General features: G+C 42.3%; 2 protein-coding genes across 6 annotated transcripts in view; one reads left to right on the forward strand and one right to left on the reverse strand.

Annotated features, from left to right (window-relative positions):
- The window catches only part of fam234a (family with sequence similarity 234 member A), a 17,686-nt gene extending 6,857 nt beyond the window's left edge, over nt 1–10,829 (reverse strand). The window contains exons 1-7 of one of the 2 annotated variants that reach the window (XM_036581121.1): nt 10,700–10,829; nt 7,639–7,893; nt 5,714–5,824; nt 4,868–5,044; nt 3,105–3,250; nt 1,343–1,475; nt 909–1,038 (exon numbers count right to left, since the gene is read on the reverse strand). In XM_036581121.1, the coding sequence (XP_036437014.1) occupies nt 909–1,038; nt 1,343–1,475; nt 3,105–3,250; nt 4,868–5,044; nt 5,714–5,824; nt 7,639–7,888 (947 nt within the window). In that variant the 5' untranslated portion in view covers nt 7,889–7,893; nt 10,700–10,829. The remainder of the gene's footprint in view (nt 1–908; nt 1,039–1,342; nt 1,476–3,104; nt 3,251–4,867; nt 5,045–5,713; nt 5,825–7,638; nt 7,894–10,699) is intronic. The other variant, XM_036581129.1, reaches the window with a different exon arrangement.
- A 2,154-nt stretch (nt 10,830–12,983) lies between these two features.
- luc7l (LUC7-like (S. cerevisiae)) lies at nt 12,984–26,130 on the forward strand. Of its 4 annotated transcripts, XM_036581165.1 has the most exons (11): nt 13,127–13,191; nt 14,904–14,974; nt 18,293–18,387; nt 19,547–19,645; nt 20,654–20,764; nt 20,951–21,094; nt 21,468–21,644; nt 22,733–22,821; nt 24,028–24,057; nt 24,555–24,773; nt 25,161–26,130. In XM_036581165.1, exons 4-11 carry the CDS (start codon nt 19,550–19,552, stop codon nt 25,282–25,284), a joined length of 990 nt encoding a protein of 329 aa, XP_036437058.1. In that variant the 5' UTR covers nt 13,127–13,191; nt 14,904–14,974; nt 18,293–18,387; nt 19,547–19,549; the 3' UTR covers nt 25,285–26,130. The 4 variants fall into 4 exon arrangements, with proteins under 4 accessions (XP_036437033.1, XP_036437058.1, XP_036437048.1 ...); XM_036581140.1 differs by lacking the exon at nt 14,904–14,974 and having other exon boundaries at nt 12,984–13,191; XM_036581155.1 differs by lacking the exons at nt 13,127–13,191; nt 14,904–14,974 and adding an exon at nt 14,985–15,395.
- The last annotated feature ends 1,156 nt before the right edge of the window (nt 26,131–27,286 follow it).

Genomic DNA, 27,286 nt, shown 5'->3' on the forward strand with positions numbered 1-27,286 from the left:
CTAGGAACATTATCAAGTCTCATCCCGGTCAGGAACTGTACTAGAGTCCACGTCCCGGTCAGGAACTGCACTAGTCCACGTCCCGGTCAGGAACTGCACTAGTCCACGTCCCAGTCAGGAACTGTAATAGGTCTCGCCCCGGTCAGGAACTGTACTAGTCCTGGTCCCGGTCAGGAACTGTACTAGGTCTCGTGCCGGACAGGAAGTGTAAAATGCTTGTCCCAGTCAAGAACTGTACTAGTCCCCGTCCCGGTCAGGAACTGTAAAATCTTGGTTCCAGTCAGGAACTGTATAAGTCCTCACCCCATTTGGGAACTGTAGTAGTCTTTGTCCCACTCAGGAACTATACTAGGTCTCGTCCCATTCAGGAACTGTAAAATCCTTGTCCCGGTCAGAAACTGTACTAGTCCTGGTCCCGGTCAAGAACCGTACTAGGTCTCGTGCCAGTCAGGAACTGTAAAATCCTTGTCCCGGTCAAGAACTGTACTAGTCCCCATCCCGGTCAGGAACTGTAAAATCTTTGTCCTGGTCAGGAACTATATAAGTCCTCACCCCATTTGGGAACTGTAGTAGTCTTTGTTCCGCTCAGGAACTATACTAGGTCTCGTCATATTCAGGAACTGTAAAATCCTTGTCCCGGTCAGGAATTGTACTAAGTCTAATCACAGTCAGGAACAGCACTAGGTCTCATCACAGTCTGGAACTGTACAGTACTAGTCCTTATCCCAAGGACTGCACTAGATCATGTCCAGGTCAGGAACTATACTAGGTCTTGTCCAGGTCCATTGTCTCTCTCTCAACTTTCTTGGGACTCTGACACTTCGCCCGTTCCTGATTTATTCCTGCTGAATTCCCGTGTAAAAGTTCCTGTGTCAGTGTGTGTCTTTAGGTGTGCAGTGTGTATTTACTCATGCAGTGGGATCAGTCCAGTGGGTGTGGCTTTTTCCTCCCAGCTTTTTTCTTTCTTCAGATAAGACTCCAGACCAGCCCCAGCCATTTCAGCTAAACGCCACAAACCCACCGCATACAGGCCTGTGTCTGAGAGAGAGAGAGAGAGAGAGAGAGAGAGAGAGAGAGAGAGAGAGAGAGAGAGAGAGAGAGAGAGGGGCATGTAAAATGTGTGCCATTATCATATGAATGATATAAAATGTTCACTGTTTTTCATTTTATTATTTTCAACTTTTTTAAATATAAATATTTATGTATTTTCTGTAGGGAAGGAGGGAGTAAAGCACATTTCTTGCCTGTACTATGCATATTTCTTGGTCTGCAGATGTGCATCTGGTTGTGGCCAGTATGTGCGTCTGGTGGGTGCGGTCAGCAGGTGTGTGTGTGTGTTTACCTGTGTGCAACAGTATGTACTGAGCTCCGCTGGCCGTGGTAAACTGCAGGTGTGCCCGTGTCTCTCCTGAATCTACATCTACCTTCGAACCAATCATGTCACCCGATTTACCCGAGAAAATCACCATCTCAGTCTTCCGACAGGGAGAGAGAGAGAGAGAGAGAGAGAGAGAGAGAGAGAGAGAGAGAGAGAGAGAGCGAGAGAGGAGGACAAGTTAAGATGATTACTGTGTTAAAGAAGTAGTTTGGTGACAAATCACTAATGTATCTGATCAGCCGGGAAATGTTCGGCGTCGAAAGTTTGCTATGTGAGTTTTACACTGGAGGCTAATGTAACTAACAAGTAAGTTAAGTATCCTTCATTAATACCACAAAGGGGAAATTCACCTCCACATTTAACCCATCTGTGCAGTGAAACACCCACATGCACACTAGTGAACACACCCGGGGAGCAGTTGGGGGTTAGGTGTCTTGCTCAAAGGCACTTCAGTCACGTACTGTCAGCTCAGGGGATCGAACCGGCGACCTTCCGGTCACAAGGCTGGTTCCCTGACCTCCAGCCCACGACTGCCCCCAAGTAATGGAAGCTTATACCCCAATCAGAGCTGCACAACAAATTGCACTTCCATTGCTATTGCTATTGAGTTTTTGAGGTAAAAAGTTATCATACTCTGTCCCAAAGGATGTAATCAGACAGGCCTAATGAGTGTTTCTCCTTCTCAGTGTTGTGTGTTACATGTATGAAGCAATAATGGCTACCATTACAAACCTGCATCACCATGCAGGACATTTTTAAGGAATTAAATTTACGACCCTATTTCCAAAAAAGTTGGGACGCTGTGCAGAATGTAAATAAAAATAGAACGCAATGATGCGCAAATCAAGTACACCATATCATATCAAATGTAGAAACTGAGAAAATGTTTGTTTTTTGAAAAAATATTTGCCCATTTTGAAAAAGTTGGGACGGGGGCCTGTTTACCACTGTGCTTCATCACCTCTTCTTTAACAACACTCTGTAAGCGTTTGGGAACTGAAGAGACACTGCTGTAGTTTAGAAAGTGAAATGTTTTCCTTTCTTGTTTGATACAGGATTTCAGCTGCTCATCAGTTCAGGGGCTCATTTGTCGTATTTTTTATTTCATAATGCACCAAATGTTCTCAGTGGTGACAGATCTGGACTGCAGGCAGGTCAGTTTAGCACCTGGACCCTTTTAATACAGAGCAATGCTGCTGTAATACATTCAGAATGTGGTTTGACATTGTCTTGCTGAAATAATCAAAGCCTTCTCTGAAAAAGACGTCGTCTGAATTCCACTACAGAATCATGTCTGTTTTTAATGCAGTGCTGCCTGAGGGCCCAAAGATCACATATCAAATGTATTTCCCTATTTACATATTTCAGAGTGGAACCATCAGGACCCTCTACGCCCTCAGAGTTGGCCTAAAATATTCTAAAATTAATATTTTAAAATTGAGCAGTTCTAGTTTCATCTGATCACATTTTGACAATCAACATCCAACACATGTCCTGTCGGCTCAGGGGATCAAACCGGCGACCTTCTGGTCACAAGGCAGGTTCATTAATGCGCGAAATACCAAAACTGTCAGTAAACTCTGCCCGCGCTCATTTTACGATCAGATTTGAGTGTAACTGTGATGAATAAGGGCAGCTTCCTGTATATAAATAAGGGCCATTAATTCATGAAACCCTGACTTTAGCCAGGCTGTAATGTGGCTGCGCTGTGTGTGTTGATGGTTACCGGTATAGGTGTGTGAGGCAGCGCTGGACGGTTATATGATAACACAGCGATGTCCTCGGTTCCGTCTTTGTCCAGATCAGGCATGATGATCACTGGGAGGTTTCCGTTAATAACCGGAGAGCGCTGACGCTGCCACACAACGACACCTGAACACAGACAGACACAGCATTAACACAACTGATTCTTTTTCTCCTTTTCTACAAAGACATAAATACTTTAACATCTCTGATATAGGGAACCATGCATAACTGAAAAACGCAGAACAACCCCTGCCCTCCCGCCCACTGTTACCGCTGAAGATGCTTCAGAAATCTTTAGACTGGTGATGTTAACAGTATCCAGACAGTCAAGTAAAAGCAGCCAAATTCTACCAAACCTGTCTTGTTGTTTAAAGTTAGTCAAATTAGTCACATCTTCTGTTGTTCAGTGAAATGATCTTAATTCTAGTCGATATGTCTGATATTTCTTATTGTGAGATGGTTGTGCACTTATTATAAAATTACTTAGCTTATTTCTAGACATTACTTACTTGTTTTAGATCATTTTATTAAGTAAAATCATCTCATTGTCTTTGTCATAGCTGTCGTTGTGTGGCAGCGTCAGACAGACAGACAGACAGACAGACAGCATTGACACAAACTGATTACACAAATATCTTTGTAACATTGCTGATATAGAGAAACATAACTGAAAAACGCTGAACCACCATCCAACCCCTGCCCTCCCGCCCACTGTTGCTTAAGAGGCTTCAGAAATCTTTAAACTGGTGATGTTAAAGGTATCCAGATAATCAAGTAGAAGCAGCCAAATTCTACCAAACCCGCCTCATTTTTAAAGTAAATTAATTTTCCCCATGTGTAGAGTCTGCACTGGATCACTGAGCCACACATTATCTAAGTAGAGCTTCTTTCTTTTTCCAAAATAGAGGAATTCATTTCTTTAGCCATGAGGAGGGCACAGGATGACGACTGCTTCTGGGAGTCCCTCAAACGACTCTATATGTCAGCTTATATATCACTTATGATTTCCAGTAATAACAGAAATTATCAAGCTCCAGTGACTGGATCAGCTGTCAGGTACCGGGAGTTTTTACTGAACTGGGAAAATCTGCTTTGAGCTGCAAAACTCACTCAATCAGTCGCTTTAAACTTTTAATCTCTAACCACCTTCAGACAGCCTGTCACTGTTTTAGTTGGGTTTAATTTTTCATTTCTCCTTTTTATTTTATATTATTTTATTTTTCCAAACAATTTATTTTTATTTTATTTGTCTGGTTAAAATCTTAATTTGATCTTAATTCAATTAATGTTATTCATTTATTTCTTCATTTTTATTACTTTTTAAAAAAATTTTATTTGACTGTTTCAAATTTTATTTATCCTTTTATTTTAATTTTATTAATTGGTTTATTATCTTGATTTTATTTCCCCTTCTTAATTAAATCTTCATTATTCTCTTACATTTTTTTCATTTATCTTGTTTGATTTTGTTCATTTGTTCATGTAGCTCTGTTCATTTTAGCTTAACCTGATTAAATTTCATTTTAATATCTTTTTCAGTCCCTTATACTGTAAATGCTCGGCTGCATTAAAAACGAGGGTCACCCTCAGTGCATTTCCAAGTAAAAATAAAGTTTGACTGATTAACTGACAGAGTTGCACTAATATAATAAATATAATAAAACTGTGTGTGTTTGCAAAAAGGTTAAAGTGCTGCCTGTCTATTTTTTCAGCTGATCACTGTTTGTGTGATAGCGTATGTACCTGTGTGCATGTCCACGGCTGTGAAATTGTCAGCATGAGCCACCAGACAAGTTTTTCTATTTATTCCTCCAACTCCGCACTCCACCCAACTCAGTTCAGCAGCTAACGGCCGTTCCCACAGCGTCCTACCATCGGTACCATCGACCGCCAGCAGGAACAGACACGGGGAGGGCAGACCTGACAGAAAACAACCATAAACAAACAGGAATACAGCAAATCACAATCAGGCTTTATTGGTGTTTGCACAGTTGATGAATTACTGTTCGTTTACACAACAACTCACAATAGAACATTTCACATCACACTGAATATACACACCGTCTCACACACACACACACACACACACACACACACACACACACACACACACACACACATCCACATACAGCTGTGCAGAACACAACACAAACTTTAAGCTGGCTTGATAAAACCGTTGGTGACCTAGGTGGTTGCTAAGGTGTTCTTAGGCCGTTGCTATGTCATTCCAGGTGTTTTCTATGGTGCTAGGCTTTTCCTGTGGTGTCCCAGGTGGTTGCTGAGGTGTAGCAAGTAGTGTTCGTTGGTTTAACAGTTGTAAGGTAAAATTATTTCCAAAAAAGTTGGGACGTTGTTTTCACCACAGGAAAGCGTCACACTTCATGTAAATGCAGCACAAAAAGTGACCCAAACAGCAAGAGCGGTTTACGACCTGTAATCCGTGGAGCAGGATACCAGCGAAAACATGATCCAAAGTCGATCCACAGAAAATCCAGACTTAGATCCAGCTGAGCTTTAAAAGTTAGCTGGCTAAGGAAGAAATCCTGCTTTGTGAAACGGTCATTTCTGTTTGTGTGCATTGATTCTGACCTTCTCCAGAGCAGGTGTGGTTCATGCTGCCCTCCGAGCTCTTATAGATGAAGAGCACGTCCTGCACTTTGTCTTTGTTGGCGTCCCCCATGGCCAGGAAATCATAGGTAGCTGAAAATAACAGAGAGAGAGAGAGAGAGAGAGAGAGAGAGAGAGAGAGAGAGAGAGAGAGAGAGAGAGAGAGAGAACATATTAAGAACACTGCCAATCCGAAAGGTTTGGGGACAAAATGTTTTTAATGCAAATTATATTGTTTAATTCGTTGGTTAACAATAACTTACCATGTTAAACTCTCAGCAGGTTCACTTAAAGGAAAACAACATCACATGTAAACAGCAGTTACAGTATATTATTTTTCCCAGTGGAGGTCCGGTAATGTAATCTGTGCTGATTCATTTGGGATAAAGGATCTGTGCAATTTCCCTAAATGACCCCAAACAGCCCAAATCCACGGCTCGGTTTAGACCTTGATTTTCGAACCATGATTCAGTTCATACCTGGGGGGGGGGTTTGGGGGGGTCGAGGTTGAATAATAAAAAAAAAAAAATGGGGAAAATTTCTGTGTTTTATTAAAATCACCAACAATTTGGAACAGTAAGGAGAAGAACACAGTAGATTAACTTAACTTCACATAAATTATCTATGTAAACAAAAACAACAAACAGAAATGAACGATATACAGACAGATGCCAGCATTGCTTTCTGACCCTAACCTGCTAAAGCTGGGGGAATCGCGAGACCGTGGACGTCTGTATCGTGGTGTTGGTCTCGGTTTCAGAATCGTCAGACTCCTAATGTTCATGTCAGAAATCTGCCACAGACGCCACACTTCCAAAAATAACATCACACTGTGTGGCTAAACGGCGTATAGAGCAGTGGTTCTACAGTCCTGCACTTTTTAGTGTTTTCCCAGCTGCCAACACAGCTGAGTAAACTATTTAGCTGACTAACAGCCCATTATTGAGCTGAAGTTGCTGTGTTAAAGCAGGAAAAGCACTACAATGTGCAGGACAGTGGGCCTCCAGGGTCTGGGCTGAGAAACACTGATACAGAGCATCAGGTTATTAAAGTGGGTTCATTCAGCTTCCCAAATGCCGCCCAACAAGACAGAAAAAGAGGTGCTATAGAGATATTTCATTTTCCTTCTCCCTCGTAATTAATCCATCACCAAACATGTGGATTTCAGTTTCTGGTCATGAATTTAAGGTTTAACCTTTTCAACTCCTTGAGACCACCGGTGGTTCCAAAACGCACTTCCTCATACTCCTCATAACTTTGACATTTCATAAGCTACATTCTAAAGGTGGGGGTCGTATGAGAGCTGTAACTGTCTTCTTTCCAGTCAAATAGATGGTGATGTAATTTTAAACCCTTGTAATAAAAGAAGCTGAACTCACAATTTTTTTTTTCTACTGAAAGTCGACTCATTTTTCCACAAATCTGAGCTATAAACTATAAACAGATGGTGTCTCTTCAGTGATCTGCTCTGTAAACATTATTTTTATAAAATAATACAAAGAGCATCTAAGATATTTGGCTTTGAGTAAACTGTAAGCATATAGCGATATGTGTATGATCATAAAACACATGGAAATTCAGATGGACAAACAAAAATAGACCCTGGTCAATAAGAGGTTAAGGAATTTGGCCAAATCAAGCTCAATTTTAGCTGTTAGCCTCGTCTTCAGGTCACACTAAGCGCTAACATGGAGCTCCTGGTCTGAATTTGAAACATTACCAATGTTTATGTACCACATCAAACTACACTTTGAACTGGAAAACGTCATTTCTTCTATGATGTGGACCCTTTAATGTATGTAATGTTTGTGCTGTGCAGCAGGGCTACCAGTATACAAACACTGGTGTCAAGGGCCCGTGTCATGAGCAGGAGCAACAATAACTGTACTGGGCCTGTGTGGCGTTACCTGCGTTAGGTAGGGTGCGGTTCCAGGTGCGCAGGTACTGCGGGCGGACGGGGCAGGGCAGGATGAAGGAGAAGGCGAAGACGACGGTGAGGCAGAGGAAGAGAGACAGGAGGAAGGCGGCTGTGCGCCAGCCGGTGAGTTTATTCATGCCCAGTTTACCGCAGCCTGCAGCGCGATCCTTACAGACTCCGTCCGCCTGATCACCTTTCAGAGGCTCCGCCTCCATCGGCCGCTCCACAGAGTCCGACATGTCTACTGCAGCAGAGAGAGAGACAGAGAGAGGGAGAGGAGAGAGAGAGAGAGAGAGAGAGAGAGAGAGAGAGAGAGAGAGAGAGAGAGAGACACACAGGAGAGAGAGAGAGACAGAGACACAGAGAGAGAGAGACAGAGACACACAGAGAGAGAGACAGAGAGAGAGAGAGACACAGAGACACACAGAGAGAGAGAGAGACAGAGACACAGAGAGAGAGAGAGACACGAGAGAGCAGAGAGAGAGAGACACACAGAGACACACAGAGAGAGAGAGAGACAGAGACACAGAGAGAGAGAGAGAGAGAGAGAGAGAGAGAGAGAGAGAGAGAGAGAGAGAGAGAGAGAGAGACAGAGACACACAGAGATCAGCTCAGTCTCAGACAGATCTAGAGGCCAAAATCAGCCTGATGGGCGCACATATTGGCATCCACCCCCCCACAGCTGCGGTTAAAGGGGAATTCCACCCATTTTTCAAAATTTCTCTTGAATTTAGCAGCTGAGATGTAAACAGAGTCATTCAGAGTGGTTTGGTGTGAAATGCTTGATTTTAGAGACTCATATTTCTTTACAGTGGAGGCATGAGGGCACAAGAGCGTGGCGCAGACTACAAAATGACGACACGACTACAGTGGTCTATTATGGAGTGCCTTGTGGAAGCTCACATGGCTCTGATTTGCCTAAAATACACAACATATTTACTTTTCTTTTGCAACACTGAAGCGTTTATTTGTGCTGCTGCGTGTGTGGAGGGGTGATGGGTCTGGAGGCTCCACCGTGTGACGAGGTTTGCATGGACAGGTCCTACATCGGTGGAGTAGATCACAGCAAACACAGGCGGGAGTTGGTGAGGACTACAAGCACAGCCCAAAGTAGGCGGGTGCGGGTGGGCATGGCGTGTGGGTGAAGCAGGAGGCTGCAGACAAAAACCCGTGCAGACATCTACTCACCACCGTGGATCACTGTACGCCTATTCAGGGCCAATTAAATTCAGGATTACAAATCAATTCACCCAATCAGGGCTGAGCTTCTGACCAATCGGGGACAGCCTTCTGACGGGGTGGACCACTCTGGTTGTTTTTCGTGACATCTGTGGCGTCAATCACATGAAAACAAGTTTTAGGCCAACGCTTTATGCCAAACCCTAAACCTCCAACATTAAACAATGTCTCAGTGGATTCATAACCATTTCATGTAGGAACTTTCTGTGAGGGAGCTTTTAGAGGTGGACGTCTGGTTCCTATCACCACCACTGTGAACAGTTCTGACTCTAGAACAGAGCGTTTCACACCAAACCTCTCTGAATGACCCTGTTTACATTTTAACCATTTAACTGTGCAGAAATTTTGAAAAACTGGTGGAATTCCCCTTTTAGAATGGTTTTATCTACAGACAATTTGATTAATCATCAAAATAACTGTTGCTCGATCGCCGCCAGCGCCAGCCCTGCCGGTTCACTGTCTGTTTACAGAGCGGAGATGGACTGCATGGACACAGATCTCCTGACTCATCTGGCCTCGGTCTGACCCCCACGGCCCCCTCCAGCTCCCGGTGGGCTCCAGAGGCTTCCAGTCGAGCTCAGAGGCCGCGGGCGCCTGTCTGAAACGTTCAGGGAGAAAACAAAAACAGCCGGGGACACAAAGCAGCTGGGGCAGGACGGGGCGGCTGACATGCTGCAGCTTGGCAGGCAGTTTAAAATGAGAACCTTCCGGCCAAAACAGCCACAACACACACGCGGAGTCAACAACAACACAGAACAGCAGCTCCGACACAAACACACCGCACTTTAGACCACATAACACAGGCTGACTGGAGCCTTAACTTCACACCGACCTTCCACCCTCACAATGTCACACTTTAATTACTGATACATCAGCCCATTCTGGTTTAGTATGATGAGAAAAATATGATTTGACTACATGATTTTAATATGATTTGACTGACTGCAGTAGAGAGATGCCTTTTTTTTAGTTACACACTTTAGATGAACATCAACAGTGCATATTTTTTTAAACAATTTATTTTTTTGTAATTTTTTATCTGCATTTTTAAACGTTCATTTTTTAGAATTTTTATATTTCTACCCCTTTTTACTCAATGTTTTATTTCTGTCGTCTACTATTATTTTATGTAATGCATTTTTAAGGTGCATGTCTATGTTGTTATTATTATTAACATGTACTTTCCACACATTTAATCACAGTTAAGTTAGGACTGTGTTGATTTGTTATGAATCAGTAGCCCCACGTGACCAAAGCACTGAATTTAATGATGAATCATGTGATAAAATTTCAATTCGAAGCTCTCAGAACAAGCAGACTAAAGAAAATCTAACACTTTAGACTTGAAAAATAAAGAAATTAATAAATGTGACGGAGTAAGACTGTTAGGAGTGACACCTTCATTAAAAGCAGTGTCGTAATACCGCATAACACCCATAATCAGGACAAACGAGCTTTATTAAAGGCTTATTATACTTAGTGATCAACTACGGAGCCTTAAATATTCACTATAGACGATATTAACTCATTAACCCGCGGGTTAGACGAACTGTGGGCGAGTTAAAGCACACTTTGTGTACGAAGGTCGCGAGTTTCCGCTCCACCTTAAAAGCTCCAGCAGTTCCATTCAGGGTCCTCAGGCGCGCGACTGTCACAGCTGCTCCTTTTAAGGTGGAACGGAAAGTTGGAGTGAGAAGCGAACTTCAGCCCGTAGTTCGAGCTTCTGCTGAATCTCCGTTTCCGCGACAGGTTAAATCTTTACTTCGCTGCAGATTTACGGGGTTAAAGCGTGTAAAGGCGGCGGTTCTTACCGCGCTGTATGCTCGGTGTGTTTAGCGGAGATCCTGGTCGCTCTGCGTCCGCCTCGACTACACCAACACCGCGGATACGGGTAGCTTAGCCTCGCCGCTAATGGGGACGAGGCGCGCGCTGGGACAAAACACACCGCGGGTTTTCAGTTTCGGCTGACGAAAGACGTTGTGTTTTGGAGGGTGTGACGCACGACGCTTTTTAGGGCTTATTAACAAAATAAACACAGTAGACTTCGAGAATAAAGTCGTAATATTTCGAAATAAAGTCGTGATATTTCGAGAAAAAAAGTCGGACTATTTCGAGAATAAAGTCGTAATATTTCGAGAAAAAAGTCGGACTATTTCGAGAAAAAAGTCGTAATATTTCGAGAAAAAAGTCGTAATATTTTGAGAAAAAAGCCGTAATATTTTCGAGAAAAAAGTAGTAATATATCGAGAAACAAAGTCGTAGTATTTCGAGAAAAAAGTCGTAATATTTTGAGAATAAAGTCGTAATATTTCGAGAAAAAAGTCGTAATATTTCGAGAAAAAAGTCGTAATATTTCGAGAAAAAGTCGGACAATTTCGAGAAAAAAAGTCGTAATATTTCGAGAATAAAGTCGTAATATATCGAGAAAAAAAAGTTGTAATATTTCGAGAAAAAATTCGGACTATTTCTAGAAAAAAGGACGTAATATTTCGAGACAAAGTCGTAATATTTTGAGAAAAAAAGGCCGTAGAATTATGACATTAAAGTGGCATTAATACCAGGAAAGGTCACAATATTGTGACCAAAGGCTTTGCGAAGGGAAGCAGCGCCTCCTCGTGTTAAATGAGGGGCGGTGAGTTGGTGGAGTTCTACTTTCATATCGATTCCCCCATAAAGAAACACTCAGTCTCCCTGTCTCTCCTGCACATCAGCACCAGCCTGTTATTAGGATAAGAACCGGCTGAAACGGCTGAGCAGGAAACTGTGTTTATCTAGAATAAAGAGCCAGACGGACTCGGAGGAAACTGTCTGTCTGTGTTGTTGAAGGAGAATCTCAGGCAGGGTCGTCTACACGGCTATCGGGGGCTACATCTCCCCCCATTCAAAGAGGGCATGAAGTTTCACAGACAGAGAGAATGATGATCAAAATGATCCACAGAGAGACAGGAGTGAGTGGAGCTCCGGCGCCAGGACAGCAACCGAGACCCCAACACGTTATGGCAGCCCCCCTACAGTTAGCCCCTCTACAGTTAGCCCCCCTACATTACAGCAACCGAGACCCCAACGTGTTATGGCAGCCCCCTACAGTTAGCCCCCCTACAGTTAGCCCACTTTATCCTCCAAATATTACGACTTTATTCTCGAAGTCTACTATTTTTATTTTAACGTACAGTGGCCCTAAAACGCCGTCCTTTAATCCTGTGTCAAAAAATCAAAAATAGCTTTCAAGAAAATAAACTACGGGGCCCTGCTGGTGACATCCCATTTAAATAAAAATAATGCGTGGCCACGACTTAGTAAGGCATTGGAATGAGATAAAGTTGTGGCCACGACCTATTAAGGTGTGGGATGGAAATACTAAAGTGTGGCCATGACTTAGTAAGGCGTGGGAATTAAGCCTCGTTCCCACACCTTGCTAAATCAGGGGCACGACTTAAATGTCTCATTGCCACATATTACCAACTTGTGTAGACCTTAGATAATAAACATTTATTATATTGTATTTTTCACCCCTGAGGTAAACTTATTACGTTTGTGTGTTGTTATTAGATAGATAGATAGATAGATAGATAGACAGACAGACAGACAAACAGACAGATAGATAGATAGATAGATAGATAGATAGATAGATAGATAGATAGATAGATAGATAGATAGATAGATAGATAAGTAAATGGACAGACAGACAGATAGACAGACAGACCTACAGATAGATAGACAGACAGATAGATCAGATAGATAGATAGATAGATAGATAGATAGACAGACAGATAGATAGACAGAACAGTACAGCAGAGATCGACAGTACAGCAGAGCAGGAGCCGAACCAGCACAACAGAATCAAATCAATCTCCAAAATTGAGAATTAGGAACTCGTGTTAAAGACTAAACTGTATTACTTTCCTCGCTAATGCTTGAGTAAGAAGCATAACTAAATCAGAAATGTAATTTAATGGCCCATCAGTCCGTGTGTGTAGCCGCTGCCCACCCCGGCACTACATACGAGCTGCGCTGTAAACACGGTTTTAAATGGATCAAAGCTGAGTGCCCTGTAGCTTTAAGATGACGTGGCGCTCGCCTATTGGCCGCCTGCTCTCCGCCTCGCTGGAGGAAGAGACGCGGCGCTCGGATAACAAACCGTCCGTCCGTTAGCAGAGGGTTCGCCTGAAATACGGACTTTCCTCGAGTGTAGGTTGAGTAAAAACTCCCAGTCCGCGCTAGGAGAGTAGCTAATCGGCGGAGATGTCGGCCCAGGCTCAAATGAGAGCCCTGCTGGATCAGCTAATGGGGACTGCGCGGGATGGTGAGTAGCTGAAGCTAAGCTAAGCTAAGCTAAGGCTAGCTCTGCGGCTCAGCCCGCCTTAATCGCGGCGATAAGAGCGATAAAAGCCGCCGTAGACAGTCTGTTTGGGGGTTGTGATGTATCTGAGTGATCGTACGGATAATCTGTGTTAACTGTGTGTAGAGATGGACTGAGCTCGGTGAGCGGTTTCCTCTGGAAATGCCCTGTTTAATGTCTGCTCTGCTGTAGGCCGGACTAATGGACATAATAGCGGCGAGGCTAAGGCTGGCCGGTACGATACGGCCTAGAGATACCGCGATAGCTGCGCGCACATATAATTTCACGATACTTCAAGACGAGATTTTTACGGTACACGATATGAATCGCAATATTTAGTTTTTCGGAAATTGTAGTTGGACAGTGTTCTTTAGATATCCATGATATGTTCAGAAAAGCGTATTGGGACATTACTTACTATGATATGAATGATAAAATATTGTCATATTGCCCACCTCTACTTTCATGATTTGTGATATGCTGAAACAGAACTCGAGCTGTTTCAGAAGGCACTTGATGGAAAATCAAGCTATTGATAAAATGGTAATAAAATGTGTTTATGAAATGGTGGTCAGTCAGTAAGCTACTTGTTAATAGGGGTGGACAATATGGCAAATATGTGTATATGTACATATGTGCATATATATATAAAATGTGTGTGTATATATATGTGTGTGTGTATATATATGTGTGTATATATATATATATATATATAGATATATATATATATATGTATATATATGTATGTGTGTGTACATACACAAACAAACCTGCAACCACAATGTTTATATACACATGTATGTTCAATATGTATATTTTTTCAATATTTATTTGTTTAATTGTATAATAATTGCATGTAGTATACACACATGATTTTATGAAAATATGCATTAAATATTTATAATTTAACTTTTTAAATAGTTGTGTATGTTCATGTTTATACAAATATTATGCACACACATATAATAAATATTGTATGTGTATGTATATGCAGTTATTAAAAAATTAGTTAAACAGTTAAACATTTATAAATATTTAATGTGTATATAGAAATGATACATTAAACAAGACAGTAGACAGATAGATAGATAGATAGATAGATAGATAGATAGATAGATCAGTAGATGGATAGACAGACAGATAGATAGATAGATAGATAGATAGATAGATAGATCAGTAGATGGATAGACAGACAGATAGATAGATAAATGCATAAGTAGATGGATAGATAGACAGACAGACAGACAGATAGTGTGTGTGTGTATATATAAATGACTACATTAAACAAGTTAATGCAGTTATTAAATAATTTAACTATATAAATATGTAGTAGCTCATTTTTCTGGAATTGTCTGCAGGCCTTAAATAAAGGGCGTAATTTCTCAGAGGAAACCGCGTTTTACGAGCTGACCTACACACTTTTGTCCACGCTCAGTCCAGAACGAGTGGACTAGTTAAAGTGCTGTGAGTTGAACGGAGGGACTTCTTTCGCTCAGACCTCCATGTGTGTGATTTTTCTGAGTGCGGTTGACGTTGGCTGGGAGAGACTCTCTCTCCCCGGCCGTGTGAATGCCGTTGTGTCTTTTTGTGTGAGTGCTGAGATGAATTCATTTGCTTCCCGTTCATGTGTTTCATACAGACTGAACAATTGTGGCCCCTTTATTCTATTCATTAAGGTTCAGTGTATCTTTGCCAGCCTACATCAATCTGCAAGGGAGTTGCAGAAAAGCCTCATGTTCATCGAGCCGTGAGTCACCAATGATTTTTAAAGCTGTTATGAATATCCAAACCATTATATTTGCTTTCCAGCCAGAAGTAGCCTAACTATACTGTAAGCCTACATCAGGAAGACTTGGTAAAAGCAGAGTGGCGGTAAAGTAAGAGGAAAGCAGCGAGAGAAGGGCGGCTTACAGCAACGAGCTGGGCCGGCACCAATAGCGCGGTGCGGTATGTGCACCGCTGGACCAGTTTAACACATAAGAAAGAAGCTAAATTTTAAGAAAAAAGGAAAAATCCTCCGCCAGCGGTCTTCTCTTTGACTCTTGTGTATCATTCCCAACTTCCTCATTGCAGGTTTGGTCAAGAAAAGCTTTACCCTTTAATCTTTAATAAGGCCACCGAAGGGCTGGAGCTGCAGGCGGGGTACAGTATGGGAGAGAGAGCTCGCAGTGTGTATAAACTAACACTTTACTTTTAGTTTTTTTCTGCCTTTTTTTTTCTTTTTCTATTTTATTTTTTTTTTATTTCTCCCCCTCATTTTGTCCTGAAGGACTGGAATGTGTACAGCAGGCTGCCCCAACGGTTTCCTACAGTCTATCACGCAAGGGTTAACTCCACTGAGAGTCCTTAAACTGCTGTTGTTAAAATACTGCCCCCCATATACAGAGAGAATTCACCACTTCACTCCACTCAGACGAGCGTTAGACCCCCCCCCCTCTCCACCCCCCCTCCCCACACCCCCTCCCCACACCTCCTCCCCACACCCCCTCCCCACACCTGTCCGTGCCAATTTGAAGTCAAAGGGCATCATTCACTGTCAGCGTTCCTACAAAACCCCCAAACCAGCACAGCTCACCACAGTACATACAGTATGTGAACAGTCGTCATTACTAGGGATGTAACGATTCACAACACTGCCTGATCCAGTTTGATACTTAAGCAGTAGAACGCAGAGGGAGTGAGTTATCATGAAATAACATCACGGCTGTGACTCGGTCGCCGTAGATCATCACAGCCGTAAAGTTATTGGCGATAACACACTCCTCGAGTGTTCTATTGCTTTAATACAACAGTTAAATAAATACAGTAATAAATTAATAAACTGGGCCGTGAACGCGGCGTTTAATATGTTTTAATGTTCTCAGTTCCTTCACCAAATTATAGCTCCTTAACGAGCAGCTTGTTGCTACGTCAGAGTAACGAGCTCCGCCCACTCGCTGCACAGCCGGCAGTTTGTTCTCCAGCTCCTTACACTAAATTCCCAAATTGTCATCACCACTGAGCAGCTTTTCAGTCGGCAGCTGTGACAGAAGAACAGCTAAACAACCTGGAATCAGCCAGAAATGAACCCAACACCATTCGCCAAACGTGTAGTCTGATCTTCAGAGTCTGACCAAATCGGACTGAGCCATAAAACTGCCGCAATATCAAGTTCAGCTCAGTTTTGTCAGTTTTTGCCAGATCAGTATTGATGTTGTTTTGTTCCAGCCAGTCTGTAAAGCATCTTACAGCCCATTTAGTTTGGCGAATGGTGTTGGGGTAGGCTTTGTCGCCGTGTCGCACCCATGGCAGCTGGGCGAAGACACTTTGCAACAAAGCCTGTGATTGGTTGGTGAATAAGAGGCTGTTAAACAAAGACAGATGACTTTCAGGAGCTTCGTTTTGCAAAAGGTTTGCTGAGCGCTTCGGCAGAGACGCCAATAAATGCTAATTTATTAAATAATCAATTAAAACCTTCTAAATGTAAGATGTTAAGTGTACTAAGCACCAAAACATACAGGTTATCTTATATTTAGGTTCACAAGAGGACGAGGCTGAAGTTCCTATTGGCCAGCTTCGTGTTCAAATTTTCCTGTTCCACCTTAAATAGTGGCAGCATTCTGGACTCGCACGTCGTCATCGTTAGAACTGTGATAATCGTTTTCCAGCAGTCGTGGAACTTATCATAAAATGTCGTAGCGGCACCTGGACACCGTGACAGGCAACACCAAACCGTGGAAAGCCGCTTTCGGCTGGTCTTTCCACAAGAACTAAGCTGAGCGCTTTAATGTGCTGATGTTTCCGTGTTCAGTGTACGTTCTACAGTATAGTACAATGTTTGAAACAACACTTGTGCTTTATACTGTCCCAATCTAAAGCACAAGCCAAAGTTATCCCCAAGCTAACGCACTAGCCACGAGCTAACATGTCAGTCTCAATAATCCAATACGCTGCTACACAGTTCCTAACAGTATGGTTTGTTGTGTTGTTACATCCCTAGTCATCACTTGTACTGTGTACAGTAGCAAATCATTACTTTGGCCAAAAGAACAGCTTTAAGTCAGGCTGGACGCTGCCTGTCAAAAGCAGGGCTTGACCGATATGACTATTTTGTGATATCAGTGCAGATTTTAAGCAGCTAAATAAATTCAGATAACCGATAATATCGGCCGATGTTATTTAACGTGAAGCAGCAGTTTTAAATAATGCGATTGTCAGTTGTTCAACTCAAAGAGCACAAAGTAAAACGTCTTAAATTAGTATCGGGGTGCAGGAGGCGGAGCTTTTTAGTGATTTTCTTGGTTTCTGTTAGTTAACAAATCAAAACATAATATTCTACAATTGAAATGTGCGGAAAATAACTATCAGGCAGGAGTTTTTGGCGCTTTATTGATGTAGATAAACCAGCATAGCTTGAATTTCAGCTGATCTTATTGTCCAGTCGATATATCGGTTCAGCCTAGTTTGAGCTGCATGTTAGCTTGTTCTTTTTTGCTTAAGCAGGTTTATTTTTGAAGAAAACAGCTTCGTTATACCTTTGTGACAGTAATTAAACCGTTAATCGAGTTCATAAAAAAAGCAAAATAAGTTTTTATTAATTAAATTAATTACATTTTATTAGTTAAAGTAAACCTTCTTAGTGTTTAATATGTTAATTTATTCGAAACATTCAAAAATTTATTAAGAACATTTTGTAAAGCTCCACATTTTTGGCAGGCAGCGTATCTGAGCTTACGAACCTAAAAACCGAAGGCGACATCATATGTACCCGTATCTAAGTGCTCGTTTAGTGCGTATCTAAGAGCCCCAGTCTGAGAGTCACTGGTTTGACCTGATGAGGTTCCGTTATCACAGAGCTACTGTTATCACTAGCTTTTAGCACAGTTAGCGTCCACACTCTCAGTCCCCGTCATGCGACTACAAATCCCATCATCCCCTGAAGGCAGAGGCAGAAATATGACACGCCCCCTTCAGAGTTAGGAGTGCATAGTGCTGACATGTGAGAGGTGTGTGAGTGAGTGAGTGTGTGAGTGAGCGAGCGAGCGAGAGTGTGTTCTCACTCATCGTGTGTGTTTCCCTCTTGCAGGTGACGAATCTCGACAGAGGGTGAAGTTTACGGACGAACGCGTGTGCAAATCTCACCTGCTCAACTGCTGCCCTCACGACATTCTTTCAGGCACGGTGAGGAACCCGATCACTCGCGGCTCTCCCTCCGCCGCTTTTTCACCACTGAGCCAAATGGTTCTCAGGGCCGTACTGGGCCGCTGTGCGCCGGTCCGGACTCGAGAGACCGGTTACGGTTTCTGTTTCAATCTGTTGTGCCGCTAAATCAGAACTAGTACCCAAGAAAACTACACAAACGAAAGGCTAACTGCTAACAGGCAGTTTGAGCTGAAACGAGTGCGCAAATAGAAAGCTTCTTCCAGTTCAGGCTCGCTCTCCGCTCGCCGATTCAAACAGCTCGGCTAATCAGACATCCAAGGTAGACACAGCTGAAGTTGGCTTCTTACTGGAGTTTTCCTCAGGCGCCAGAGTGTAGCAGCTGCACCAGTTGAGGTGGAACAGAAAGTTCTGGTAGGAATCTGGTAAATAATATGCTGTCTTTAACTAGCTGTGTCCAAGGTAGGCTAACCAACCCAGGATTTTGGGTTGTGCGATAAAGTTTGTCATAGTGTTCAAGGTTTATTGTTAGGAATGTCATCAGTTGTTTTAAATAGACCTACAGAAATCGTTCTTATTATGACTGATGTTATAACATAAAATCTATCCGTACTCGATACACAGCGTGTAAAGTTTCACACCCCCCGTATTGGAGGGAAAACAATTAACGTGAGTTTCGTGTCGCCTCAGTTTAATTGTGTGGCCACAAAAGCAAGATAACACTGACAAACCATGAATTAAAAAAAACAGTGGGTCTGTCTTTCCTGGGGCTTCAGTCGACAAAGTTGACCATATTTATTATTTTTTGGGGGGTTGGCGGGATGATGTGACGTCTGTTGTTTTAGTGCTGTTTAATTTTTACGCTGATTAATTTGTACGATCCATGTGTTCATTCTGACGGATTGTAATACAGGAAGTCTCGGGGCTGCAGTGGCGAAAGGGGTGCAACTGAAGAAGTTTGTTTGCTCAATGAATCAAATAGTAGATCAGTCATAGAATGATATTGTTAGTTGCAGCCCAGCAGCCTACGGATGCCTGCTGAATCACAGTGAATCAGAACATGCATGCTGTTAGCTCACGAGTCAAAATGAGTCAGAATGAGTCAGAATTACTTTGAGACATTTTGGTGCCCGTTGCATTTTTTTTTAACCGCTCTTGTTCTCTCTTTTTGCCTGTTCAGCGTATGGACCTGGGCGAATGCTCAAAGATCCATGACCTGGCTCTGCGGGCAGATTATGAGATCGCCTCTAAAGAGAGAGACCTGTTCTTCGAGCTGGACGTGAGTAAATGAGCCCAGTCTATCAGCTGAGCTGTTCATTCAGACTGAGGCTTCCATGATGAGTTTTTAGTTAAAACCTGGTACACTCTTAGCAAAAAGGGCTCTGTATCATACCATAAAAGGGTTCTTTGGCTTGTAACAGTAGTGGAACCCTTTTTGGTGCTGTATAGAGTCTTTTCCAAAAATGGTTCTAAATAGAACCGTCTGCAACACGTTCATCAATCTGAAGGAACATTTCATGATGCAACGAACCCTTTATTCATGCAAAGGGTTCTTTGTGTGTTCATGGTTTTATATAGAACCGTTTTCTTTACTAAAGGACCCTTAAAGAACCTTGTTTTTTAAGAGTGTAGTGTTAGCTTTCCTTCATGCAGTCTATCTAGAAATCACACCAGTGTGAGATTAAGGTAAAAATATGCTTTTAAACTACAACCCCAATTCTAAAATTAGTTGGGACGCTGTGTAAAATGTAAATAAAAACAGAATGCAATGATTTGAAAATCTCATAGACCCATATTTTATTCACAGTAGAACATAGAACACATATCAGATGGTGAAAGTGGGACATTTTACCATTTCATGAAAATATTAACTCATTTAGAACTTGATGGCAGCAACGCCTCTCAAAAGTGCAAACAGTATGCGAACTGTACTGTCTTGACTGTATAAATCATGTGAGCTCAATTATAGTTTGTGTATACTGACTGCAGTAGTTGTACTGACTATTAGTACTGCCTGCATTAAAGATAACTGTATTGTAGTTTCTGTGTTGTTACTAACGGTTACTTACATTGATAACATAATCAGTAATAAATATAATGAGTAAACCCCGTGTGTGTGTGTGTGTGTGTGTGTGTGTGTGTGTGTATATATATATAATTAGTATTTATTTATTTTCTGGGTTTATTGATAAACTGTTGTTAGTTTCTTTGTTATTGACTGTATATGTGATGACAGTGTTGATGATTGCACTGACTGATCAATGATGTTGACTCTGTTTTTGTTCAGGCGGTGGATCATCTGGAGTCGTTCATCGTCGATTGTGACCGCAGAACTGAACTGGCTAAGAAACGACTCGCTGAGACGCAGGAGGAAATTAGCGCTGAGGTGGCTGCAAAGGTGTGTGTATGAATAGAGCAAGAAGGGGAGAATAAGGAGAGAAACAAAGTTACTTCTACAAGCGGTAGAAACTGTTTATGAAGTCAGTGTCGTTCCTGTGTGAGGCAGAACGTAGCGTGACTGAAATGGGTAAATAATTGATTCAGGTAACATTATGTAAGTGTATTTTGTTTGCGTGTGAACCAGGCAGAGAAAGTGCACGAGCTGAACGAAGAGATCGGGAAGCTGCTGGCGAAGGCGGAGCAGCTGGGCGCCGAGGGCAACGTGGATGAAGCCCAGAAGATCCTACAGGAAGTGGAGAAGGTTCGCAGTAAGAAGAAGGACGCTGAGGTAAGTGCCCCTGAAATTTGGGAAAGCTCAAATTGGAAACTCAGAGCTTCAGTAGCTGAACCAAACGAGGGGGTGTGATGTATTTTTGAGATCTGATTGGCTGGTTTTGGGTTAAGTTATGGAAATTTCCCCAAAATTCCTGCTTGTGCTCTGGATGTTCTGGATGTGTACATGCGCTGCAGATTCATACTGGATTAAAATTACTCCACAATTATAACTGTCAGACTGTAAAACTACACACTGCAGATTCATACTGGATTAAAATGACTCCACAATTATAACCGTCAGACTGTAAAACTACACACACTGCAGATTCATACTGGATTAAAATCTGCCACACACTGAATGTGTTTTCTTTTTGTGTGTTGTGTAGGAGGAGTACAGGAACTCGATGCCAGCCTCAAGTTTCCAGCAGCAGAAGCTTCGTGTTTGCGAGGTGTGCTCTGCCTACCTGGGTCTCCATGACAACGACCGCCGCCTTGCCGATCACTTTGGTGGGAAACTACACCTGGGCTTCATCCAGATCCGAGAAAAACTGGAGCAGCTGAAGGTATGCAGCCATTGCCGTGGTTACCGGCTCGGACCAGTACACCAGCCAGGTCTTGTGACAGAGCATGTTTGCAAACATTTAGGCCCAATCCCATTTCTTCTTTTTACCCCTACCCCTTGTTTTCGCGTGTCACCCTAACCCCTTGGAACTGAGTTACAGGGTAGTGGTTGAAATCTTCCCTCTGAAATGAGACCCTCAAATAAAAAGAGCATCACTTCATTAACAGCTACCAGCGCTGCTCTGTAGGCGACCCTGCCAGTCTGCAGTGACAGCAGAGGAGGGTAAAGTTCAGCTCCTCACTGCTGGGCTTTAGTTACATTTAGGGCATCATATGATCTTCAAAGAGGGGGGCAATTATTTATTATCACCCACCCCTAGTTCTTCAGTGATATGAAGCTGAAGTCAGATATTCACCAGCTTCTTGTTTGAATTTCCCATTCCACCTTAAATGGAGCAACAGTTCTCGTGCCTGAGGTGGCAGTAACTGTTGCACTACTTAAGGTGGATTGTGAAAATTTTGCTAGCTAGCCAGAGACATCAGCATACTACTAGTGATTTTTATGCTTGTTATGAAGAAAAGGACCATAATACACTGAAACTAAGATAATACAATGGTTATTGTAATTTTTAATGGAGAAAATTCTCACATTTTTGGGTGTCTTTGGTCGTTTGTGCAGCCATCTCACCAGTTTTTCTGTTTTTTCTCACTCTGTTTGGAGTCTCTGAAAAACCTCCGTTTGGAGGGTCATGTAGCCCCAACACATCTCAACAAGAATCCGGACACCCTACCCCTAGACATGAATGCATAAAACGGAGGGTTAGGGCTAAGTAGTAGGGGTGAGGGGTGAAATGGAATTGGGCCTTACATTATAAGTTTATCTGTATGTTTTTCCTAAATATGTTTGTGTTTTGTTTTTTCTTTACTTTTTTCCCCCCAAATTATGTTCTCCGTAGAGGATGTGTTACTTACTTTCACTTAGTCAACAAAACATGTTATTTGGCCAAGCATCTGCAATCCAGATGTTGTTGCAGAACTCACAGCTGCTGGACATTTTGAGACTAAAGTTGCCTTTTTTCCCTTTCTTCAGAAAACTGTTCTGGATAAGCAGGAGCGGCGTAACCAGGAGCGTCTGAAGCGGAGGGAGGAGCGAGAGCGTGAGGAGAGGATGAAGAAGAGGTGAGGATGATGTACCTAAAATTAGAAATAAAATTATCATGCATTTCAGGTACGTTACAGTATGCACTATAAACATTAGTGACATTCTGGTTCACTAATCTTAATCTAATGTACAACCCCATTTCCAAAAAAGTTGGGATGCTGTGCAAAATGTAAATATGTGCGAATAATTTAAACCCTATATTTAATTGAAAATAGTACAGAGACAATACATCAAATTTTGAAACTGAGAAATTTGGTTTTTTTGAAAAATATTTGCCCATTTTGAATTTGATGCCAGCAACATGTTCCATAGAAGTTGTGTAATGCCAAAAAAAAAAACAACAGGTCAGTAACATGATATAAAGAGCATCTCAGAGAGGCTGAGTCTTTCAGAAGATGAGGAGGGGTTCACCACTCTGTGAAAGACTGCACGATCAAATAGTGCAACAACGTTTCTCAACATAAAATAGCAAAGAACTTCTGCTTTTCATCATCTACGGTTCATAATATCATTAAAAGATTCAGAGAATCTGGAGAAATCTCTGTATGTAAGGGACAAGGCCAAAAACCAGTATTTGCTGGCCGTGATCTTTGGGCCCTCAGGCAGCACTGCATTAAAAACAGACATGATTCTGCAGTGGAAATCACTGCATGGGCTCAGAAACACTTCTGAAAACCACTGTCTGTGGAAACAGTTCATCACTGCATCCACAAATGCAAGTTAAAACTCTAAAACTCAAAGAAGAAACCAAATATAAACAGGATCCAGAAACGCTGCCACCTTCTCTGGGCCTGAGCTCATTTAAAATGGAGGGGAAGTGGAAAAGTGTCCTGTGGTCCGATGAACCAACATTTGAAATTCTTTTTGGAAATCATGGACACTGTGTCCTCCGGGCTAAAGACCACTCAGCTTGTTATCAGTGCACATTTCAAAAGCCAGTATTCATGATGGTATAGGGGTGCACATGACATGGGTGACGTGGTCTTCCTGCACCCCCTTCCCCCAACTTCTCCTGTAGCTCCTAAAGTGCAAATTCTGGCTTTAAATTTGTTTGCATACAGCGAAACTTCCACTCATTGTTTTTATGCAGAGAGGTAAACACACTTTATTTTATTGCAAAACTGAATATTCAGAGTTCAAAAATGCATTCAGTTTTAAAAAAAAAAGTTGTACCCGTACGTGTGGCTGAACTCAACTCGTTTTTTTGTTTTTTTTTCTTTCAGAACCAGATCACGCAGTCGGGAACGCAGGAGGTCAGATACTTACAGTTGTATTATTATTTTTATTGTGCTACATGTTTGTGTAGTATACGTTCAGTCATCAGTCCATACAGTCATAGTCCATATATGGAAACTAAGCTGCAGATTTTACCCACACACACACACACACACACACACCAACACACCAACAACAACAACAACAAATATCTCCAAAATGGTAGCTTTTACAGGAGAAGGAAAAAGCACTAACTTTTATTGTAAGTTAATGTAAAGAGATTTCAAAGTAATTTTGGAGCGTTTTTATTGGTCATCACCAAATTTTCTCCCACTGTAAAGAACAGCTGCTGTTTTTAAATTTGCGTTGTTAAAAAATAGAGGGAGTGTATATATAAAAAGTTAAAGGAGTTGTTCAGCTAGATTCTCCGGTACATTGAGTCACCAGAATCACTCCTGCTTTTGTTATTGAGACTCTGAGGCAGTGTTGTTAAGCATTATTCATTTTTTTTTTTCCTTCTATGTGTTGTTTGTAGGTCTCGTTCTCGTGACCGTGACCGTGATCGCGATCGTGAGCGAGAGAGAGAGAGAGAGCGTGATCGTGATCGCGAGCGAGAGAGGAGGCGGAGGAGATCCCGTTCGGCTTCTCGAGAGAAGCGGCGCACCCGTTCACGCTCCCGCTCCCGAGAGAGACGCCGGAGACACCGAACACGCTCCAGATCCCGCTCACGCCACAGCAGGGAACACTCACACAAGTAAACATGCTCACACCCACAGGTGTGCACTTCACACACAGTCACTCTGACAGACTGTAATACACTACAGGAAGCGTAGGGGGCGATATGGCTTCTACTGTTTCATTTAAAAAGCCTCTATAATGTTCATATGATCCACACAGTCACTCTGACAGACTGTAATACACTACAGGAAGCGTAGGGGGCGATATGGCTTCTACTGTTTCATTTAAAAAGCCTCTATAATGTTCATATGATCCACACAGTCACTCTGACAGACAGTAATACACTACAGGAAGTGTAGGGGGCGATATGGCTTCTACTGTTTCATTTAAAAAGCCTCTATAATGTTCATATGATCCACACAGTCACTCTGGTAACATTTTCTTTGTGTTTGTGTTTCGACAGGTCGTCGCGGGACCGGGAACGTGAGCGGGACGGTCACCATGGTTCATCAGAACGCAGGTCCGACGGTCTGAACGGGAGGGTGGAGTCCCGTCGATCCGGCGACAGAGAGGCCGGAGAGCTATGAGCTTTGTTACCCAGCGGCACACTTTAGTTACCATGGAAACGCAGACTTTTAGCCTGTACCCCTTAGCTCTCATACAAAACTCTCCCACCACCACACAGCTTATTTTTCTTTTTTCCTTTTTCTTTTTTTTTAAATTTTATTAATTAAGTTTGTTTTATCTTAGGTCACTGTTCTTCATTCCTGTTATTGCACAGTTGTTTTCCTTGTCCTGACCTGGATTAGCTCACAGAAATGTATCTCTATTGGCCCACAGAAGCTGATTCCACTTTGCTGTAGGCCAGTCCGTCTAATAAATCTCAAGCAGTTCTCAGTGGAGCAGAGAGAACTCTACTGTGAGAATGAAGAACACTGTCCTAAACCAGCCACATTATGGTCTTCAGTGGTTAAAATATGTCTGGGAGAAGCTGCATTTACCATATTCACCACGTCTCCAGCGAAAGGTTTTGTTTTGTACCACCCCCACTTTTTTCCCCTCTTATTTTAAATCTTTTAGACGGCGGAGCTTCTTACCATGAACCTGTACCGTTTTGTAGAGGGTGCGCGTGTTTGTCAGGCGGCTTGAGCTTCCTTAAAGGCCGCTCTGAGGTCAGTCCGACAGCCCTGTACATAAACGTAGCTGCACGATTTCCTCCCCGAGCGGACAGGAAGACGTCCACACTCCTGCGTTCCCAGTAGCAGAAGGCTAGAAATCAGTACAAGTATAAATGAATTGAATGACTTATCGCCAAGTGGAATTCTTTAATGGTGTATTCTTTCAGGTTTGAAATGTTCCTGTTCTTTTATAATACAGTTATGATCCATGTTGTCCTGATCTAACTCATTAAATGGATTTTATGAAGATAAAAATGTTCTGCATGTGGTTTATTTCTGCGAATACACTGAGAAATAAAGGTACTAAACTGTCTCTGGGTCAGTTCCCCCTCTTGTCACTGGGGTGGTTCCCTTCAAGGCTCCATCTCAGTACCTTCAGTCAGGGAACATAACTGAACCATAATCCACTGAAATGATATGTTCTAAGCTGTACTGACTCCACACACCCCGTCTCGTCTCCAGGCTTTTATTTTACTGTTCTGTTTAAAACATTCGGTTATGAAAAGGTACAAATACGAACTTTTCACCTGGAAAAACTTATTTAAGGTTCACAATCAGACCTTAAAACCACTGTTGTACCTTTGAGGGAACATTTACACTGTTTGTACCTTGATGAGCGAAAAATGGACCTGAACAGAACCTTTATTACAGTGTACAGTCCCCAGAGCCTCTCCTGCCGGTGGACAAACAAAGTGATAGGTCAGCACAGTAGAGTCCAGAGAAAAAGAACCCTCGATCAGCTCACTGCTCATCCGTTTGGTCCAGAGACCCTGAGACCGAGTCCCTCTGGTGGTTATCGGAGATTTTGGTTAGGGCTGGTCCTGCTCAGTGTGCTGTGTTTCTGGATACAGCTCTGGCCCTGCTTTCACTAAAGGCAGGCTGGCCTTACAGACGACCATGTTTAACCATCTATGGCACAGTTTCCCAAAAGTACAGATTAAAAGAAGATCAAAGGGGCTCTTCCAAGTGTAATTTCTACCTTTTTTTGGATGCTGTGATGTTTTAGGGAGGTGTTGGGAGACGTTTTATCTGCGGCAGAGGTTCTTAACTGCCCGTCAGTTTTCAGTGTTTCCACAGCTGAGGTACCATTTACCTGTTGGTAATTAAGCTCTGAGTTTTCAGCAATGGAAAAAAAACAAACCATTAAATTTTTTTTAAACGAGTTTTTTTTTTTTGCTGACAGTGGCTTAAAAGAGTAACAAGTTGACCTTTTAGGCAACATTTTCAAAAACATTAGACATCCAAATTATATTCTTAACGTGTTACACAAGTGAACACATGAAGCACACAAGCACATTTCCAGAACTTTCTATTAGCCAAGTTTGCAAGATGAACAACATTTTTTGCTCTTTAATGGGCCACATTTTTCAAGTTTTAACTTGTTGCCTATTTAAATAACATAAAATAAAGT

This window comes from Colossoma macropomum, unplaced genomic scaffold (assembly GCF_904425465.1).
Source record: "Colossoma macropomum unplaced genomic scaffold, Colossoma_macropomum, whole genome shotgun sequence".
Taxonomy (NCBI): Eukaryota; Metazoa; Chordata; class Actinopteri; order Characiformes; family Serrasalmidae; genus Colossoma; species Colossoma macropomum.